The sequence below is a fragment of the Momordica charantia genome, assembly GCF_013281855.1.
Source record: "Momordica charantia cultivar OHB3-1 chromosome 7 unlocalized genomic scaffold, Mcharantia_2.0 BLBB01000007.1, whole genome shotgun sequence".
NCBI lineage: Eukaryota > Viridiplantae > Streptophyta > Magnoliopsida > Cucurbitales > Cucurbitaceae > Momordica > Momordica charantia.
The window spans coordinates 13,998,542-14,019,612 of NW_028275165.1; the positions used below are offsets into that span (position 1 = coordinate 13,998,542).

At 38.4% G+C, this 21,071-nt stretch overlaps 1 protein-coding gene and 1 long non-coding RNA gene across 4 annotated transcripts; both read right to left on the reverse strand.

The window, feature by feature from the left end:
• Positions 1-3,866: 3,866 nt before the first annotated feature.
• On the reverse strand, positions 3,867-19,717 carry LOC111017803 (methionine--tRNA ligase, cytoplasmic). 3 transcript variants are annotated; one of them, XR_015792224.1, is made up of 18 exons: positions 19,386-19,717; positions 18,937-19,081; positions 18,271-18,424; positions 17,982-18,137; positions 17,535-17,765; positions 17,304-17,447; positions 16,552-16,642; positions 16,326-16,432; positions 16,135-16,249; positions 15,477-15,595; positions 15,269-15,334; positions 15,021-15,149; positions 14,228-14,371; positions 13,966-14,086; positions 13,317-13,543; positions 13,132-13,233; positions 12,033-12,363; positions 3,867-4,214 (listed from the first exon to the last, which is right to left on the reverse strand). XR_015792224.1 is itself a non-coding variant. In XM_022293680.2 (17 exons), exons 1-17 carry the CDS (start codon positions 19,525-19,527, stop codon positions 12,133-12,135), a joined length of 2,424 nt encoding a protein of 807 aa, XP_022149372.2. In that variant the 5' UTR covers positions 19,528-19,717; the 3' UTR covers positions 11,841-12,132. The 3 variants fall into 3 exon arrangements, 1 of the variants encoding a protein (XP_022149372.2); XR_015792223.1 differs by having other exon boundaries at positions 3,867-4,219; XM_022293680.2 differs by lacking the exon at positions 3,867-4,214 and having other exon boundaries at positions 11,841-12,363.
• Positions 4,231-11,702, reverse strand: LOC148210413 (uncharacterized). Its single transcript, XR_015792225.1, has 4 exons — positions 8,763-11,702; positions 8,441-8,688; positions 7,669-8,375; positions 4,231-7,589 (listed from the first exon to the last, which is right to left on the reverse strand). It is a non-coding gene; the product is annotated as an uncharacterized LOC148210413 (long non-coding RNA).
• Positions 19,718-21,071: the final 1,354 nt, after the last annotated feature.

Consider the following 21,071-nt stretch of genomic DNA (forward strand, 5'->3'; position numbering starts at 1 on the left):
ATTCAAGCAAGTATCTCCAAAGGGTATCCACAACAACATCTACCCTACCAAAGGAGAGGAAGTCGAGAGGTTAAGTAAGGGAGTGAGAATAATTTTTCCTTGTTTATACTGACCTTACTTGTGTAGTTATAGCAACAAGAGGTAAATCTCAAGGAGAAGGAGCAAGTCCACGATGCGCAAATTATAACAACCATGTTCTCAATGTACCTCATCAAAGGAAGAAATATCACCACACTAGTGGCTACCTTGGACACTCAACCCCTAAACTTCCGAAGTTCCATGGAAGTACAAAGCTACAAGAATATCTTCATTAGGAAGACCAAGTTGAGAGCATCTTTTACACAACACCATTGGAGTGAAAGCATCAAGGTAAATCTTATTATCACTTGTTTTAAAGATTATGCTGTAACATGGTGGGATTCTTTGTTTCTTAGTAGGAAAAAGAATCGAGAAAGTCGAATCACCTCATGAAGAGAACTCAAGACCATAATAAGGAGACAATTTGTTCCTAAGTCATTAGTCAAATTGAAAAACTTGAGACAAAAGGACAAAAGTGTTGAAGCTTACTACAACGAGATGTACTTATTGCTTGAGGAGCTTAATGTATATGAAGATGAGGAGACCACCATGGATTGATTCTTCAATGGACTCAGTGGAGATGTTGCCAAGATGATTGCGGAAAGAGAAGAAATTCAACTTTGTACTAGGTTGGAAGAAATATTGCACCTTGCCAAGAGAATTGAAAGAAGTCATCAAAGAGAATCTTCAAGGTATACTAATCCTAAATCTATCTCTCGTGAAATTCCTACTTTAGAAAATGTTAGTTTGCCTACTTTAGTCCCAATAGTAGAAAATAAAGAGCATGACATACTTTGTGGAACTACGTATGGTATACCTACTACTAGTGCTAGAAAAGTATTATGACTTTATCTCTATTGTTAAGGAAGAAAGTATTAAGATTGATAATGAACTACTGTGTGATACTACGCATGTTGACCCAAGTCCCTTAGATTGCAAAGTATTACATGATTGTATGCCTAGTGTTGAAAAGGAAGGTAATGTGCTTGAAAATGAAACACCTTGTGAATCAATGCATGAAAATCCTATTGATTACAAGTTGTTGGATGAGACTTTACCTATGGTTGAGGAAAAATGTGGTGAGAAAGAAGAATACATGCTTTGTGAAACCATGCATGAAATTTATATTTCCATTAGTAACAAAGTCATGCATGAAGTTGATGAGAATGAAAGTAGTAAGGTAGAAAAAGTAATTCTTAGTGATTCTATGCACAACATTCTTAATTGCTTAGATCACAAAGATTCTTTTGATTGTGAAATACCTACTCTTGGACCATTAATGCATGAAGAAATATTTGTGGATACATGTGAGTCGAGGCAAGTGAAAGAAAAAGAAGAAGATATGGGAAAAGAGTATGAGGAGAAAGAGAGCGAGATCCAACATATTTAACCATACAAGTCCAATCTCGTGGGAGTATTACAGAAGGATCTCTATCTACAAGCTAACATGTTTTATCTTAGCGCTTGTACTCTTTTGAGACTTTTGCAAGAACCTTCAACTCTTAAACTCAATCAAGGTCAAATGCAAGAAGAGTTGAAAGTTAAGGAGAACCATTACAAGATGGAGACTCGTGGACATACCCGACCAATTTCTCAAAATCTCAAGATCACCATACAAGGTACGTACATGATAAATTTTAATTTTAAAGATACTAACTTATTTCCTTTTTGTGTAGGTGATCATGAAAATACAATTTTATTGCTGAAAATCATTGGAAAGTTCTTATCCATAAAGTCCTCAAAACAATGTCATGGTCGAGAACATCATTTGTTGTGTTGGAGAACTCAAATGTCAAGCACCAAGAGAAGGACAAAGAGACTCAAGCATAAAGTCAACAATCCAAGTGATTGGGTTTGGAAACATTTTTGGAAAGAACGAAAGGGCCTTAAAGGGACATTCAAAGGAAGGCCAAAGAGAGCAACGATATCTCTAGACTTCAAGATTGCTCTACAAGGAATCAAGGGAGCAATGTCCACTCGAGGGGACGAAAAAGAAAGTGGCCTCGATATCCTCAAGGAGAGTCAATTGCAATATCCGTAGAGAAAGATCATAAGCCTTCAACAATGCAAAGAGAACCCACAAGGTAAGAGTATACATTTTAAGGCTTATTATTTGACTAACTTGATGTGTTTATGTGTAGGTCAAAAACTTGATTCGAGGACGAATCATTTTCAAGAAGGAGGAGATGATGTGATCATAATTGGCCTCAAGCTCTTGGAACCGAGTAAAGCCAAGATGAGAGCATCATCGCACGCCCAAACGCAACAAGTGCATGCCAACCTCACATGGATATGCCCTTCATGCGCGCGCCTACGCTCCATCGTGCGCATTTGTGCATATACACGCCCAACCAGACGCACGAGGCGCACTCCCCACCACGTCCGCACCCCTTCCGCACGCCTACGCCACCAGCGATGGACTAACCTCACAAGACGCTGTCCCGCGCGCGCCCGCCAACATCCAGCCCAGGCACGCCTACGCCCGCGCCCCCACTGTCGACAGTGCCCACACGTGCCTTAGCCATGCTAGCGCTTGCGCGCCTCTGCCGTGCTAACCTCATAAGAGGCCAGTGCCCCACCAGCACGCACATCCGCCTAATGCCAGCGCTGCATGCCGCCCACGTCGAATGCTCTTGCGGTGCGTCCACTACCGCACACGTTCCCAGCGCACGTCCCACGCCCAAGCATTCGTGCGCCACGCATGTCATGCCAGCGCCTACGCCCGTGCACGCCTTCACCCAGCGCCAATTTTCTTGCGCGCACCACAACCCCATGGGCACCTCACCACTTGATGTTGCAACCCCCCATAGGTGTCCACAACTTGCCTTGCCACCCACTCCATCACATTTGAGGAAAAGATTCTCTTCTTATTTCCTTGGTTTATTTTGTGTGATTTGTTTTTTATTTATTCTTTTGATTTAATTTCAACTTTAGGCAAGTTCTTTACTTTTTAGGAATTTATCATTTTTATTTTTCTTTTTAAATTTGTTATTTTTCTTTAAAGACCATGGGCCTTAGCCTATAAATAGGCTTGTACCCCTTCTTTGTAAAACATCTTGGAATTGTCTTTGAATAGAATTGAGTGTTTCTCTCATTGCCGTGTGCAAACCCCCTTCAAATTTCGAATCCCTTTGTGTGGTTGAACTTAGACCTTCGTATTTGACCCCTCGAAGCATGGTTGTTTGATTGGTCATCAAACTCGTGGAGTGTTTCCAGCCTCAAGCATAGTGAGTAATCTGTCTGCGTAATGACTGGGAAGGCAATCCCTATAACCTTGGCCTTCGGGTTGAACCATCTATACAATTAGATTCAAATGACTTGTGGCTCGAGTAGCTCAATACACTTGGGTTGTCGCGTATCAACATGGATCAATCATGACAAAAATTGATTGCTCTAAAAGAGATGAAGGTTGAGCTCGGCTCCTTGTTACTTTAAATTATTTTTGTTGAAACTCAATTTTTATCAATGGCAAGCATTTCCTTTATTTCTACAAGTATTTTTCTACAATTTAATCATGAGCTAAATTGGTTTTTAACCTCTCTATAAAATGTCTTAGGAAAATCATTAAAATACAGCACGAGGGGAAAAACGATAGGTAGTGCCTGACTACTATCTAACTCCTCAGCATACTTTATTAAGCAATTTCTTGAGTTGATCGTTAAGAAGTTTTGCTAACTAAAGTCTAATACTTAAAGAATTGGGTTAAATGTTTAATAGGGATTTAATGTGGGATGTAACTTAGACATAAGTACATAAAATATGATCTTAAAATGAGGTGCTCTGACCCATAAAAGAAGAAGAATTGGTAATAATTGCTAGGTTGTAATCACGCATAGATATATGACAAGTGGTTGTGCTAGGCTCTGAAGCAACCAAAAGCGGTTTGTGACAAAAGTAGAACTCGTTTTCTAGTAGAAGTCAAATTTGAGAGATATAATTCTATATAGAGTATAGATGATAATGGTGTGGGGCGAGAGTGAGGATATCGTCTCCCATTCATGCCCATGAAAAATGTTTAAGGTCCTATCAAAAGTCAAACCTATAAATAAAGACCTCCTTTCTCTGTTTTAGGTACGCGGAACTATATCCTTCACTTGCTTTCATCTCAGCTCGTCCTTAGAGTCAGTTCGTCGTTGCTGACCTTCACAGAATTGATCAAATTCTTCATGAAACAGTAGTTTAACATGCAACCATATGGCAGTACAAGTGGGGCAGACATATGACACTCATTTGAAGCTAAACAAACAAACTAAAATTCTTAATAATCACAAAACATAAGAAAAACTAACTTCATCCACAAACAAAAAGATCGAAATGGAAAACAGATGTGTGAAACCTTTCGTGACGTTGTAAGTTTCATAAAAGCTCGAAATTTTATGACCTTTCGTGACGTTTAAATATCGTTATAAAGTACCAAAATCCTGCATTTATAAATATCTGTTGTTTCAATCTAGTTGAATATTTTAGAACATTTTTAAAATAGAATAAACATTTAAAATTACATATTCACTTTTTCGTGACATAAAAAATATCATAAATTGTCAAAAGATTGTGAGTACAAATAGAGACACCTTTTCTTACTAAAAAACAGGGCTCGCCATTTCATGAAGTTTAAAAAAATGTCACAAATGATGGCAAATTCATTAATCGTCATGTTTTCCAACAAAAATATCGAACACCATTTCATGACATTTTTTAAACATAACGAAAAGCAATCATTTCGTGACACTTTATAAACGTTACTAAAAATATAGTTTTCTCACTTATTGTAACGTATAAAAAATGTCACGAAAAGCCTCACATTTTCATGACGTGTCTTAAGTGTCACCATTAGTTTCAATTTCCAACTTTTCGTTATGTTTTTTAAATGTCGCAAAAAAAGCTAAAAATTTGGTTTTCCGCCAAAAAACGGGTCTTATCATTTCGTGACGGTTCTAAAACATCATGAAAAATAACTTTTCATGACTATTTTACACGTCATAGAAAAGCCGGCAATCCGAAGAACTTCGTCTTTTCCCACCAAAAACGTGTCTTACCCTTTCGTGGCATTCTTTAAACATAACAAAAAACCAACTTTTTGCCAAACTTTTCGTGACGGTTAAAAAACATCACAAAATGCCAAAAATCCGAAAATCTCTGTTTTTTCCTTCCAAAACATTTTTTACCTTTCGTGACGTTTTTAAATAATTTTCAATAGTATGTTATTGTTCATGAACGTCACAAAAACTCAAAATTCTAGTAGTGAAATATGTGCCTGGCGCATTTTTCTATCTTTGTGTTGTTTCTTTCGAGACCGGAAGCAAAGGAGTTGTCCTTAATGAGTGACTTGATATTTTCAAAACCAAAACATCATTTCAACAACTATTTTTGTGACCAAGAAAATCAGTTGAATTCTTCAACATCTATTTTGAATCAAAATCTTTGTGGATACAAATTCAAGATACTCATTTTCCTGTATTAATTGTGCATTGTGCACTTTTACACAAGTTCTTATCTATCAAGGCAAAGGCACAACAATCCACCCAGTCCCAGTTTGTGTACAATCACTTTAAAAGGAGGGTAATTGCCACAAACTTTTCGTATAAACATATTCACGATCATACACATATACATGAGGTCCCACCAAATAAACATTATTTAATGCAACATGACAATCATACATATTAATCACATTTTCATCTAACATCCAATCACAAATTCATTCAAAATATTATACATATTTTCAAACCTAACCTTAAGGCATTTTGTAAGTAGAGCCACCTACCTTAGTAGCAATACAAAATTAATTAGAAGTTGATACTATTGGCTTAGAAATTTTAAATAAGAAGGAGCTGGCAAAATTTTGGAGAGAATGATGGAATATGGTTTAGTTTTGGCTAAGAATCTTATTTATAAAAACTGTGAAGGTCTAATTTGAAATTCTATTCAAATTTAAATCCAAACTTTTAAAGAGACATCTTTTTATCTTCTTTTTCTTTCTTTTTTTTAGTACAACGACTAAAATGAACAAAATTCAGAGTATAGGGACCGATAAAGGACTAAAACAGTATTAAGCCTAATTTCTAATATAAATGTCTAACTTTGACACAATGTACTAATATCGAAGATTAAATAATATTGAACCCAAGACCTCCTACTCTATGTATCATATTAAATCACCAATAAACTCAAAATTTAAAAGTTCAAGTCGATAAAATAGAATAGATCTACATCGAAAATTGGCATCGTCCGTGTTGAGGGTCAAACTGTGGACGCCCGACTTGTTAGAGTGAAATTGAAAGGGCCGACCTGATAGGTCGACACCAACTACTTAGGAGGAGAAGCCGTGCGCCAGGACTCATTCGCCGAGAGCAAGGAAGGGATCGATCCAACCTAAGGACCAGAGGTCACTAAGACGAGCCCGATGTGAGCAGAGGAATACCCCAATGGGACAGCTATCTACGTCGTCAACCGCTATAAATACACCACCACATCACTCGCCCAAGTATGAAATCTGTCTGAAGCTGATCTGTTGAGCTCGGATTACTTACTGACTTAGACATTGAAGTGGCTTACCTCCTTGCAGGTACCCCAGGAATTGCTCTAAGTGCAGCCGATCGACCTCCCAGGTCGTCTTCCATGCCTCGGCAGATTTTTGCATCAATAGTTGACGCCGTCCGTGGGAACACCGTCATAGCTAGATTAGCCAGATCGCTCAACCACTAGCCATGACGAAAGGTTCTCAAACATCAAGCAACCAACAATCTAAAGACTCGAAAGCTCGGTCGGGTGCATCCTAACCACCAACTGGTCGGAAGCCCAAGACTTGGAGCAGACTCCCAGAGGTTGAAATCTCATCTCCAGGTCGAGATAGTGTTCGACTGCAAGAAGAAACGGATGCCATGAGGGCCCAGGTCGCGACCCTGACTGAGGCATTATAGAAAGCGAGAGTGCCGCTCCCTGAACTCAAAATCCAGCGCGACCCCAGAAGAGGAAAAGCAAAGGCCATTGGGGTGGACCAAGAAAGTTCAGTGGGGCACAACCCATCAAAGCTCGTCCTAGGAGGGAACAACCACCATCGAGGGCGGAAGGACATGCGCACTCATCTTTCTTCATAGCGGGACCTCCGTAAAGTCCTAGATCAAAAGTATTCTGCACACTTGAAGTCGTCGTCCGCCAAGCTCTTGCCGAAGTCCACGTAGCTTGGCAGCTCTTCGAAGCCGCGTCCAGGAAGGCTTCATTCTTCAGGTTGGCAGCCATGGTGGCTTCAACTCGCCGCAATGTTTCCACTTCAGCTTGAAGACCTCCAACCTCCAACTTGAGGGTCCCCACTTGTTCGTTGCTAGTTTCCAAGGTGACCACATTTTGGTCACCTAGAGGAGCTTAGCTCTAGCATCCTCAAGCTCGGCCTTAGCAAGGTTGGCCTCCTCCATAATCTTAGCATGGCCAGTTATCTCCTTCTCTGCCCATTTCTCATGCCCAAGGAGCTCGGTCGCCATGAAAGCCACTGATTTGCACATGAGCGCGTGTGCCTGAAAATGTGTGAATACAAAAAAGCGTAATTACACGACAAAAACAGAAAGTGTGAAAGGGAGAGCTCTAGAAAATTACCTTAGCAGCATGGTCAATTTCCAACTTAATGGTCTCCCCAACTGTCCCAGGAAGCAATCCGGCATGCCCCAGAGCTCGATCTGAGCTCATGCACCCAATCCTACGCGTTAGAGCATTGATGCTGCTGGAGGTGGGGGGAAGTCTTAAAGTGGAGGTCGCAGTCCCTCACTTCCCCAAATCCTCCTCGAAACGCCTAACCTGCCTAAGTCAACCGTCACAGAGGGGCCGACCTTCTCTACCGCCTCAAACGCCCTGTAGCTTGGACTAGACCCCCTTGTGAGTCTTCTTCTTTTTCTTCTTATTCTCAGGAGGAGGTGTTGTATGAACCGCTTGGAGTGGGGCCACCTCAAATTGGGTCCGCGCGTGGAGTGGCAGGGACCGACCCTATCTGAGCCTCCTCATCGAGGACCTAGATGGGCCTAGAGCTCCTGTTGAGCTCGGCAGCTCTCCTCGACCTTCTTTACCGCCTCAAACACCCTGTAGCTCGGACTAGACCCCTTTGTGAGTCTTCTTCTTTTTCTTCTTCTTCTTAGGAGGAGGTGTTGTATGAACCGCTTGGAGTGGGGCCATCTCAATTGGGTCCGCGCGTGGAGTGGCAGGGACCGACCCCATATGAGCCTCCTCGTCGAGGACCTAGATGGGCGTAGATCTCCTGTTGAGCTCGACAGCTCTCCTCTTTCTCCCAAGGAGGAATGCAGGAAACATGTCTACGAAGCAATTCCAAATTAGCATTGATAAGAGAGATACAAAGGAAAAAGTAAAGACGACGTACCTTCAGAGTTGATGGGAAAAAGGAGAGGTGACAGCGACCTAGAGGGGCTCGGTGTGCGAGGCTCAGGCGTTACCTCCTCAAGCATGACCTCTTCTGGAGCAACTCCCTGAAGGATGTGCAGCCTGCAGTCGTACAAGTTGTCGTCCACGAACAAAGCCAAATAGTACCGAGCTGCATGGCAAATCTTGGGGATTCTCGTCAAGTACTCGCACGTGAGTCGTCAGGTCAGGGGACTGGCTTTGGAAGAACTGTAGGTAAATGAAAGCAAGTCAGCACAAAGAAGAATCAAAGACCTTTGGCGACTAAGGAAGAGGGGCGTTACCTAAGTTGCTGAAGTGGCGAGGAACCCGCCAGCTCAGCTCGCTCTCACGATCCTTAGCCAACCAATCGTCATACACATAGAACCAGTCCGCCTTCTAATGTTTGATGGAAGATGGTTATTGGACTAGTTTCCCGACACCCTGTCGAGCTATGAGGTAGAACTGACCTGGTTTTTTAAGAAGGTTCTTTACGGTGTAAAAAGAAAGGAATTGACTCGGGGTAAGGTATCCGGCGCCTACGGTGTCTAATCCTAGCACCCCTCCCCCAAGCATCCAGCAACCTAAAAGAATGCTCCAACAATTGGGTGCGAGCTACGCAAGGGCGATGTTGACCTCGACCAAAAACTCTTGCGCAAAAGGGTGAAGGGGGAGCCTGACCCCGAACTCGAACATTTTCTTGTAAAAGGCGATGTGCCCTTCAGGTGGATTATCTACCGTCTCATCCCTCCTTAGAAACCTCATCCCAATAGACGTGGGGATGTCGTACCTATCCCTAAAATAGGCTAAGCAACCATCGCCCAGATCGAATGGACTACCTTCGAGTTTTTCTGAAACCCTAAGAGGGGGAACATAGGGCTGGATGGCTAAGCAGAGAGGGACGTCGTCCCCACCCGCGTGGGAGGAAGACCTGTTGTTGGAAGACTCTGTAGAGGACGGCTTGTCGAAGGCCGACCTACCGCTTGAAGACGCTAAGGGGGGGGCTCTAAGGGCGACTTGAAGCTCTCCCCTGAGCTCCCAGGCCCCAACCTAGAACTACTGCTATTCCTATCAGACATCGCCTACGACCTAATTGCAAAAGGAAAGAAAGGAGGACGAGCTACTAACCTCGGCACGGGAGTAAGGGAAGCCTTGGAAGTGTGAAATGGAAGGGAAGCCCTCGAGTATATATATATACGGGGAAGTGCAATCTCTGCTTTACACGTGTCCTCCCCAAAAGCGGCCCAAATTGCGTGGCAACGGTTAAGTGTTCAGATCGTCTTGGAGGCTACGCCCGACGTGAAACTCCCTTGGCAGCTATTAAATGCACCTGTCGAAGCAACTGATTGGTCCACGTCACTAGTGACCAGCTCAAAGGCAAAGCCAAGAACAGGTCGCTCGCTACCCCTCCAACGTCTCTCAGGTGAGTGACACGTCACTCGACCTGAGAGGGGCCAATGTTGGGGGTCAAACTGTGAACGTCAGACTTGTTTGAGTGAAATTGAAAAGGCCGACCTGACAGGTCAGCACCGACTACTTAGGAGGAGAAGTCGTGTGCCAAGACTCATTCGCCGAGAGCAGGGAACGGACCAGTCCGACCCAAGGACCAAAAGTCACTAAGGTGAGTCCGGAGCAAGCAGAGGAATACCCCGATGACACAGCTATCTATCCCGCCAACCGCTATAAATACACCACCACATCACTCGCCCAAGCATGAAATCTGTCTTAAGCTAATCTGTTGAGCTCGGATTACTTACTGACTTGAGCGTCAAGTGGCTTACCTCCTTGCAGGTACCCTAGGAATCGCTCTAAATGCAGCCGATCGACCTCCCAGGTCGTCTTCCGTGCCTCGACAGATTTTTTCATCAACAATCAGGGTGCTCGGAGAGTTGGAAATTGCCCACCGCATCTCAATTCAAGAGAGGTTTGGAGAGGAGGAGCTCTGCCGTTTATTCGTTGGCCGGCAAAGAACATCTTGTCCTCCACTCTCTTTTTTGGAGTTCTTCAGGCCACAAAGGAACTCCCTATTGACCATTGTCTCTCTTCGTTTTTTTCTTTGGAATGTTTGTTTCCTCTCAAAGTTTCTTTATTCCTTCTTCGATATCATTTAATTTGGAACGTTGAGATGTAGCGTGACCATTATCTATATTTAGCTTACTCGACGAGATGGGACAAATGGTATGATATATTAATATTAAGATAAATTTTTTTGTTGTGTCTTAGATGTAAACTTGATATTAAACACAGCTAGCCAAATACTAAAACTCAGCTGGCTAAATACTAAAACATTATCTCATTAAAATAATCACCTCATTAAAGCTCGTATGCAGATGTGTAAGAAATTTGATTGGCCTGATCTTTTAACCAATATCAATTAAGATCAATTGAAAAACTAAAGCTGAAACCAAAATTTTCTTTGAAAATTGACGTGAACCAAATGAGATCAACAACATAAACCAACTAAAATCTATCAACCAGAACCGATCAAAATCGAAAAATTATATCCAAACCAAACCAATCGATTATTTTTCAACTTTTTCGATTTTCACTAGCACCCCTATTCATATGTAGTGATTTTTAGATATATGTGACTTGATTGGTGAAATAGTATCTCTCTCTAAAATAACATATTTGTTTTTACCGCATCATTTAATTTAAAAGCTGCTCCGGGGAAGCAAGAAATATGCAGCTTGATACGATCCAAAATATAAGAGTTAAAAGACATTAGTAATAGGATTAAATCTCTACTCTAAACCCTCCAAACCCTCCTGATGTCATTACAAATGTTTCATGAGATTGACTGTTCAAGTTATTACAGAACATTTTGACACCGAGGATGAATATAATATAATTTTAGTACTTATCCTATTTTAGTCCATGTACTTTGAAAAGTTCAAATTTAATCTCAAAATTAGTCCCACCACTAGTTTATGGTTAATTCTTAAAAAAATTCATTCCGACCCTACCTTAAAACTTTGGAAATTTGATATACAGTGTATTTTCTTAATGGAAATTATTATTACTATTATTGTCAAGTACAATAAAAATTAGATTCAAACTAAGGACTAGTTTTTAGATTTATTAAAAGTATAAGAACTAGAGAAAAATGGGATGAATTCCAATATAGAGACTAAAATAGTATTTAACCTTACTTTTTTTGTAACACTGATAATTGCAGTGCTGGCTCAAAGACGACTACATCGCAACTTGAATTACCACTACAAATCGTTGAGTTCAGCGATAAAGTTGTTACTTCCTATCGTTATGTTGCTGTAAGTATTTTGCCCCTACCGCGACTTTTGGACCAATAATAGATATCTTGGTCGTTAAATCTGATTTTGTAATGACAATGCTCTTTTGGTGAAGTGACATTTATATTCCTATCCTTTTAACTACTGTGCTATCTATTCTATATAAAATTTTGAGGACCTGAATACAACTTTCTATCGTTCGGGACAATTAGATTCGCCAATCATCCCATAAATAAAGCATATAATATGGAAAAGGTGTAAAATAAAACACTGCCAAAAACACAGAGAGAAAAAAAGGTAAAAGGAGATGAGTAAATTCAAAACCTGGAAAATGCATCAAAGCATCTCGTTGGGCGTGGAAAAACATTGGGAACCAAAATAGCTTTCTTCGGAGCCATTTCTCAACGAGCACCGAACGTTCCCTCTATCTGATAGAGCCACTGGAAATGGAGGAAACTTTGCAAATACCAGCTGATGTTGTAAATGGAATATCTTTGAAACACGCCACCAGCTCTGTGTTGGTAGCCAAATCAACTTGCAGAGTCTCCCATATCTTCTTCTTAGGGTTCAATACGTCATCGGGCTCACCTTCGAATCCAGGGAATTTTACTCTTTCTCCGATGTTAGCGTCTTTCGGTGGCTCTACTAGTTCGACCTAAAAACATTCCACCATAACAAACAGATTAAAAATCACAATTGAAATTGGAATATCTACTCTAAATCTCAGTACTTGTACTAGTTCTAACAATATTTACAAACATGTTACTTATGAGAGAACTTTAAAAGACTTGTTTCATATTATGAAAATTTTTATGTTTCCAGTTTTACACCCATATCAGGAAGGAATCTTAATGTAAAAGGAAACAAAAGAAAAAGGAAAATTACAGATAATATCAAGAAATTACATATATTTTGATCTGAGAACGAGGAAGGAATCATTATATATCTAAGAAGTTTAGAATATAAAATTTTCCCTCCTTATGAAAGTCTCTAGCTCCTCCCAACTTTTACCCAAATCCACTTACCTAATCCTTGGAAAAATGATTTAGTAAGTCTCGTTTGATCACCATTTTGTAGTTTTTTTTTTTTTTTTAATTATGCAGATGCTGAATTCTTAGCAAAATTTAACAAACAAAAACAAGGTTTTAAAAATTTAGTACTCAAAATTTAGCTTAGATTTTAAAAATGTTTATGGAAAGTAGATAACAAAACAAACACACTGAAGTATAGTTGAAACAGAAAACAAAAATAAAAAACAATTATCCAATTACATTTCGTGTTTGGCGTGTGTTATTCATATTGCCTGACTTTTGAATGAAAGCAAATTTTGCATAGAAATTATTTAATTTTACGGTTTCATGTACACTAATTCAATTAAAAACAGACACAAATAGCAATTGAAAGAATCGTCAAAGTTGCTAACCTTGGTGTGATCGCTATTGGAAGCAGCAAGAACCATGGCTTGCGATTTGATTCCCCGCATGGATGCGGGCTTCAAGTTGCAAAGAACACAAACTTTTCGATTCTATAAGAGAAATTTCATGATCGAGCGTGAGAACTGAAATCTAAATCTGCGTAAAAAGACAAGGAGGGCCTTTTAACAAAAACCTGCATCTCTTCAAGAGGTATGTACTTGACCAATCCACTGACCACGGTCCGAGGTTGTTGTTCTCCCACATCGATTTCTTCTACGTATAGGGAATCAGCATCAGGATGCTTCTGAGCCTTGGTGATTAGGCCAACTCGGATATCAAGTCTAGTAATCGTAATTTCTGGTTCAACGGCAGCTTTCGGTTTGCTGCCTGTGGATTTTGCCTGTTGCTTTTTTCCACCGCCTTCATAGAAACAATGAGAGAAACCACTAAGAAAAGCATCCATCACGTTTCTACCTTAAACTTTCTAACTCATTACATTTTCCTTCCTAAAAGCTTTTAAAAAATAACTATTTTGATCCTTGCTATTATTAGGTCACGTCTAGTATTTGATTGCCTAATACGCACCTCAGTCAACTTATGTTAGCTCCAATGTCTACTCATGCATATAGACCATTTGATAATTTAGGGACCAAACTGGAATATTTGAAACTTTAAAGGCTAAAATAGATATCTGAAAGTTAATTAACCAAAATGGAAATTAAAACTTATAGCAAGGTTTAAAAGGGTTATATATATATATATATTGTAAAACTTCAAGAATTAAAAATTCATTCATCTAATTTACAGTTGGAATTATAAAAGAAATGGCGAAATTAACCAGCCTGAGACGTTAGTTTTTTTTAATTGCGCAGCTAGCTTCTCTGCTTCAGCTTCTGCCCTCACAATGCGTTGAGCCTGACTTCCAGCAAACTTATCTCTGTATATTTCTACTTCTTCATCTTTCTGGAGAAAGGAATCAGTTGTCGTCACAGTCGTTTCAAGTTCAGCAAATTCAAATTTCAACCCACAACCAGAACTGCAGATCTCTAATTTATATCTTCAAAAAATAAATTAATAAAGACAAGGAGCATGAATGAGGTATACCAATTCTTTGAACAATGGCTCTGGCGTGCCAATCTTGTGACCAGAAGGCAGGATCTTCCAAGGTTGTTTTGCTTTCTCGATGTCTCCTTTTTCTTCACAAAGCGAAGCATGCCATTCCCCAGGCAAATTCAATTGCTTAAACACCTTCACATAGATGGGTAAGGTTAAAAAGCATAATTTTCTGTAAAAATAAAATATTTTACACACAAATACAGAGAAGGGGGGGGAGGGGGGGGGGGGGGGGGGGGGGGGGGGGGGGGGGGGGAATATTCAGACTATTAAAAATATAGAATGTGGAATAAGCTACTTTTATGTCCATTATTGATTTAGCAATTTTGAAAAATGCCACATACCTACATTTGGTTAATGGACTGGATCTCCTTTCTCAAAGGGGTGTTCTCTGGTTGGGCTGCTTTTTATACCTTTGTATATCTTTTCAATTTTCTCAATGCAAGTGCAGTTGCTTTTGTGTACATGTATATATATATATATATATATATAATTAAATAATAATTTGCCTTCGAAAAGGTAAAAAGTATAATTTGAGATTTTTAACATAAAAATAGAAAATGATAATAGTTACATAAAATAGTTATTTGAATTAAGATGTCCTATGGTAAATAGTCTAAGTTAGCATGCCATAAAATTTATTTATGAATATAACAAGATTGGATGTATGATGGATATGACAATCTATCCGATGTTTAAAATGGTTTTGAATCACATACAGGTCCACATGTCAACGTTATACTGCAAACAGAAGTGTGGAAAATGTGTAGTCAGAATATGTTACCTCCAGTGAGAAAGAAGGCATGAAAGGTTCTAATAAACATGCCAGAAGATGAACTAGTCCAGCTGAAGTTCTCATCACAACATTGCAAGAAGGTTTGTCCTCCTTGTAAAGATTCCAGAATTGTGCTGTCTGCATGGAAAGCATGATAAATTGTCAGAGGGAAAAAGATTGCAAAAAAATTTCAACATTTAATTAGTAACGAATATGAGAAAGAACAAGATCCAAATGAGTCAATTTCTATTGCTTACTTGCAAATATGTATTTCCCTCACTTGAAATAGCCATTGCAGCTTTTAGTCCTTGTTTTAGTTTAACCTGTAGATATTCCATAGAATAATTTCATTTCAACAATTGAACAACGAAATTGAAAAGAGTAAACGGAATATTTTAATGTCACAAGATATCCTGTTCCTATAACAAAAATACAAAGTTCAATTTTTAAAGGAAATAAAATCACCTTCTCCATTGATTCGACATATTGATCTACATATTTACCAACTTTCTCGGCCAAACCCGTTGTTAGTCCATGAGATTCTGCATCAGGAGCATCCGGAATAATGGAACCATAACCCTGCCCTGTAAATAGAGAATTCAAATATGTTTAACTGTAGAAAACTGCAGCAACTCTTGATTCGAAAACATAATTAAATTCTGGGAACTATCACCCTTTCTATAGGAATCAATGTAGTGGTGGGAAATATGTCATAGGTAAAAGAACATAATCATTTATAGAAGTAAAAAATGGTGGCACTTGAAATGGTCACATTTCTTCAGAATAAGAATTAAGAAGCACAAACACTGAATTGGGCATCAGTATCAAACCTTATTGTTATTAGACATCTTTAAAGATTTACAAAACTCATTTCCACCATGTAGCTAAATAAATGTCTACAATTTACACTTGAAGATAATCTCATATATAATTTAAAGCAGAAGTAATTACAAAGCCAATAGGAAGATGAAGAAAAAAGAATGCAAAAGTATGCCCTCTCTTTGCTGGGCTGTTTTTTTGTATGCCCTCTTTTTGTAGTCCTTCTTCATTTATCCCAATGAAAGTGCAGGTTCTTATCAAAAAAAAAAAAAAAAAAAAAAAAAAAGAACGCAAAAGTACCAACCTAAAGGTTTGGCAATGAAGCTCAAAACTCGATGGATGAAGTTGCCCAAATTGTTCAGCAACTCGCCATTTAGTTTTGCTTGTAAGTCAGCCCAAGTAAATAATGTATCTGAAACCTAATTTTACAGAATTTTTTAAATTAAGCTATGCATAGAGCAGAGAATACCAGAGTCAAGATAGTTGCAGATTTACCTCAGGCCTATTGGCTAATAAGTAATATCTCCATACTTCTACAGGAATATTTGTATCTTTTGCATCATTACCAAAAACTCCTACTCCCTTACTTTTAGAAAACTTACCTGTACAAGAAATCCATAATAAATGACTACAGTAAGAAGTTTCCAAATGGTGTATACAAATTATTCGTCCCTGCAGATGAACTATACGTTAAAAAAACTAACTAAATCATTCATGTTACCAGCTTCATAGTTTAAATATTCAGTAACATTAATGGTTTTCATCAAGGTCCAGCTTTCTCCAGTTCCAAGAAGAGTTGAAGGAAACATAACCTAAATATTCCAAAGAAGTTAACAAATATAAGTTCCAATTTATGTGTGTGTGAGAGATAGAAAGAGATTGGTCATGCTAAATCATAAGTCTGAAGAGATTCATCAGCAGTTCAAAAACCATAATCTAGAAATTCCAGTTTTTGATTTCCACTGATTGAGAAGGGGTATTTTACAATGAACAATAATGTACACTTTGAAGAGATTGACAGAATTATAACACTATTTGATAGAAAAAAAGTATATGGGAATCGAATCTGCTTGAAGAAAAATAACCTACTAAGGTTTTTCAAAACCTCTTAGATCTTTGGAATCTAATCTGTGGCTGGCTATTCAAAAAGTTCGAATATTTGAAAAGAAAATGGAATTTGAAAAAATGGTGAAATAACTTTTAAGTTTTCCCAGATCTTTTAATTTTTTGAATTGTATCTCAAAATTCGCAACTTCTAAATTAAATGTGCCAACTTCTTATAAATTCCTTTTTTTTATATATTTTATTTTATGGAATATAGAACTATTTTCAGATAAAATGCCACATTGGTCCTTAGTCCCAGAAGTTATGATGAAAATGTCATTTTTAAATCATTCAAAAAAACAAAGAAAGAAAAATGTACAGATCTCTTCTTTAGTCAATAAGGAAAGTTTAAAGTGGAAGGACACCTACAGTGTGGAAAGGCACATTATCCTTGCCCATAAATTGAAAAAGCTCCACATTTTCTGGATTCTTCCACCATTTCTCCCATTCATTTGTGTAGCATGATGTAATGGAGACGTATCCTATAGGTACATCAAACCAGACATAGAAAACCTAACAAATTTGAAATGAAAATTAACAAATATTTAGTCAATCGTCTAACTCTTCTATTACAGTTAGAAGATTGAAACGATAACTAACCTTATCCTTGAACCTTTCAACTGGAACAGGAACCCCCCATTTAAGATCTCTCGTAATACACCGAGGTTTCAACCCTTCCTTAAGCCAAGCATGTGTTGCTTGAATAGCATTTTGGCTCCAAGAGCCAGCCACAGACATCTTATTGATATACTCTTCCAATCTATCTCTTAGCAAAGGAAGTTCAAGAAACATGTGGTTTGTATCACGGATACGTGGACTTGTTTGACAGACCTATTTGCCAAATATTAACACTAAGTCGCAATCATAAGGGAAAAGGAATAAACTGGTAAAATCATTGATCAAGTACTTGATACTATTGCAGATGTTATTGAATTACACTACTCTACTCATATAACTTTTTTTTATAAGAAACTGCACTACTCATATAACTTTTGTTTTCTTTAATTATAAACGTGGCTTTATAAACGAAGCAAACCAATCAAGTACCTTGCACCTGGGGTCTTTCAATTCAGTTGGATTTAGAAGTTTGCCACATTTTTCACACTGGTCACCACGTGCAGAGTCATGGTCACAACCTGGAGTGGGACAGATGCCTTCAACAAGCCGGTCGGCTAAAAATCTCTCACAAGTATCGCAGTAAAGCTGAATTATGGTAAATAAATACCATGTATGAAATCAGTAAGTAGAAGAACAACTCAAGTACATGCAATCAGGGTTTGCAACCCTAAGTAACCATATGATTAATATAATAGTCAAGTGATAAATAACAATGTACCTGTTGCATTGTGTTCTCAGAAAGCCAATTGTTTTCCAATAGTTTTCCAAATATTGCTTGGCAAACTTCAGTCTGCTGTGGAGATGATGTGCGCCCAAATTCATCAAAACTAATACCAAACCAATTGTAAACTTCTTTGTGAATCGCATGGTACCTGACAGTGCAGAAATAGTTGAATAATGCCCAAATCTCTACCCATGTAATATAATTCACGTATAAGCAGGTAGTGGAATTCAAGAAAGGAAGAGAAAGATTGCAAGGCACCAAAAATCAAAACTCGTTCTGAAAAGTTGTTTAAGCATACAAGTACACGATTCAGCCAACCATTATGGAGTAAGGAAGAGATAAACTTCCAAAATGCTCCTTTAAATGACAGGCATACAAAAAACAGAACCATTCAACATTATGCAAATAGCAAATTTGAACCAACTATTCGAGTCCAGAAGGCAGTACCAAAATCAGGACATCCAGATCTCTATCTGATTTACAAAATACACCGATGGAAGAAGAGAAGATAACATCAAAATTGTGATACTGTGCAAGTATACACTTATGCTAAATGAGCTATAGAAAGCCAAGCGAACTATTTTCCAGAATCACTGATGGAGGCAGTTACCACCAAAACTCGAGATTCTTGACAAACAAAAACCTAAGAAGAAATCTTACTTGTCACAAATTTCTTGAGGAGTACATTTCTCCTCCATTGCTTTTGTCTCCGTCGCCGTTCCATACTCATCCGTCCCGCATACGTAAATCGCATTATAACCTCTAATACGACAGTACCGAGCAAAAACATCAGCACTCAACACACCTACACAAACAAAAACAAAATCAAACCAAAATTCTACACTCACATGTTACATACAGCGCTTTGCACAAGTACAAAAGAATATTGAAATCAAATTCAAACAAAATATATCATTCAACCTTCTACAATCACAACAAAAATCCGCGCCGTATAAACGAGGGCATTAAAACTAAAACTCAAAATGCGACATTCGATTCTCAATACCCGAACAGCCAATTCAAACTCGAACATTCATACATTCGAAGAAACAACACAATTCGTAACTAATGAGGAAACACATATATAGACACAAGTTAAAGAACATTACAGCCAATGATGTTGCCGAGGTGAGGAACGTTATTGACATATGGAAGGGCGCTGGTGATGAGAACATTCCTCCGTCCGGCAATCGGAAGCTTTGTGGCCTTCGTTCGGCCGGCGGCGACGGTGTCGCCTGAGACGCCTCCCATCTCTATCAATCCGGCAAAGAAACGAAGGTTGCTCCTTGTTTAGAAACCTCCGCGGCGGGAATGGAGACGATAGAGAGAAGAAAATGGAGAATTTTGGAGTGCTGCGCTTCGACAGGTGTGAGTGGGCGCTACAAGGAGTAGGGTAAACTGACCAGCTGCGCACTCCTTTTCCCTTGTTTTTTCTTTTTCTGATTCTGATTGGTTTTTATTTTTAATACAATGTCTGGAGATGACAAATCTCAAGACCTTTTGATGAGAAGCATGTGATTTTGAGCTTAACTCAATTTAGGCACTTTTTTTTATTTCTCAACCATAACATATTATGGTCCCTTTTTATTTTCGATTTCATTTTATTTATTTCTATCAAAATTTAAGAATGGCACTTCACTTTTATTTAAATAAAAAAAAAAGCCTGGCATTTCATTCATCATTTTTTCTTTTAGATATAGCCTTAAATTGTTACTTAGTGTTAAAATTTTGTAAATAACAACCAAACTGGTCACTTTTTAATGGTAGAGGAACTAAAAGGAATAAAAATTGAAAGTATAAGGACCTAAATTGTTATGAGGTAAAAGTGGCAACAAAGCAAGATGGAACTGGGTCGGCCGAACCGAGCAGGGCTCGGTTCCAACCCCTACTCCATATCGAGTCGGGTTCGGCCCAAGATCGAGCCCCTTCCTTGTTCTCCTGCTGCTGTTCCAAGACCTAGGGTTGAAGCATCCCGACCCGTAAGCCCGCGAATATCAATACCTAGAGTTTGCATGTTGTGAAACCCTAGGAGGACAAATCGACTATAAATAAGGAGGAGGGAACCTCTTTAAGATAAGCAAAAAGAACAATTTCAAGTGCCTTACTTGTTTAGTGATTTCTCCTATACCCAATTTAGGCATCGGAGCCAGTGTGACGGAAGTCACACCAGGGTAGGTTTATTTGGTCTTGCAGGTATTCAGTCCCTTGATATCATGAGTTTGGTGCACGAGGTGGAGTGACCGGTCTACCAAAATCTAAGCATCAATATAAATAAACATTTTGAAAATATATGACGAAATAAATCAAGGTCGAAAGTAGAGTAACCAAAATAGAATTTAAACTTAGATTTTAGATTAAAATTACAAATGGAGTCTCTCTAAAAAACAAAATTACGAGTTTTGTCCTAAATTTGGATGATTGTATTTATTTAGTCTTTTTATTTAAAAAAAAAAGATCTAATTGAATCTTAAATTTTCAATTTTACTTCTACTTGATTCTTATTATTATTAGTACGTTGTCTTTAAATTGTTTTTTTTCTATAAATTTTATTGCTTATTTTAGATAGTACGAGATGCTTAATAGTAATTGATTCATTGATTTATATTTTATAATAATATTATTTTTCAAGCAAACTTTTTACGACAATTTTAACTCAAATGACTAAATCGATACAGTCAATCAAAGCACAACTCAGTAAATAAGACACATGTCAGACTCTATAATTACCAATTCTTCTTAGACTTAGAAACTTAAGTAATTAATATAAAGGAGAAAGAGAGGTAGAGAAAATCTTT

Excerpts from the sequence above, each read along its gene's own strand:
- LOC111017803 (XM_022293680.2), bottom strand. The coding sequence starts at position 19,527 with ATGGGAGGCGTCTCAGGCGACACCGTCGCCGCCGGCCGAACGAAGGCC. Across the intron at positions 19,082-19,385 it reads CCTCGGCAACATCATTGGCT|GTGTGTTGAGTGCTGATGTT; the intron begins GTAATGTTCTTT and ends TTGTTTGTGTAG. Across the intron at positions 13,234-13,316 it reads TACCTCTTGAAGAGATGCAG|AATCGAAAAGTTTGTGTTCT; the intron begins GTTTTTGTTAAA and ends TTTCTCTTATAG.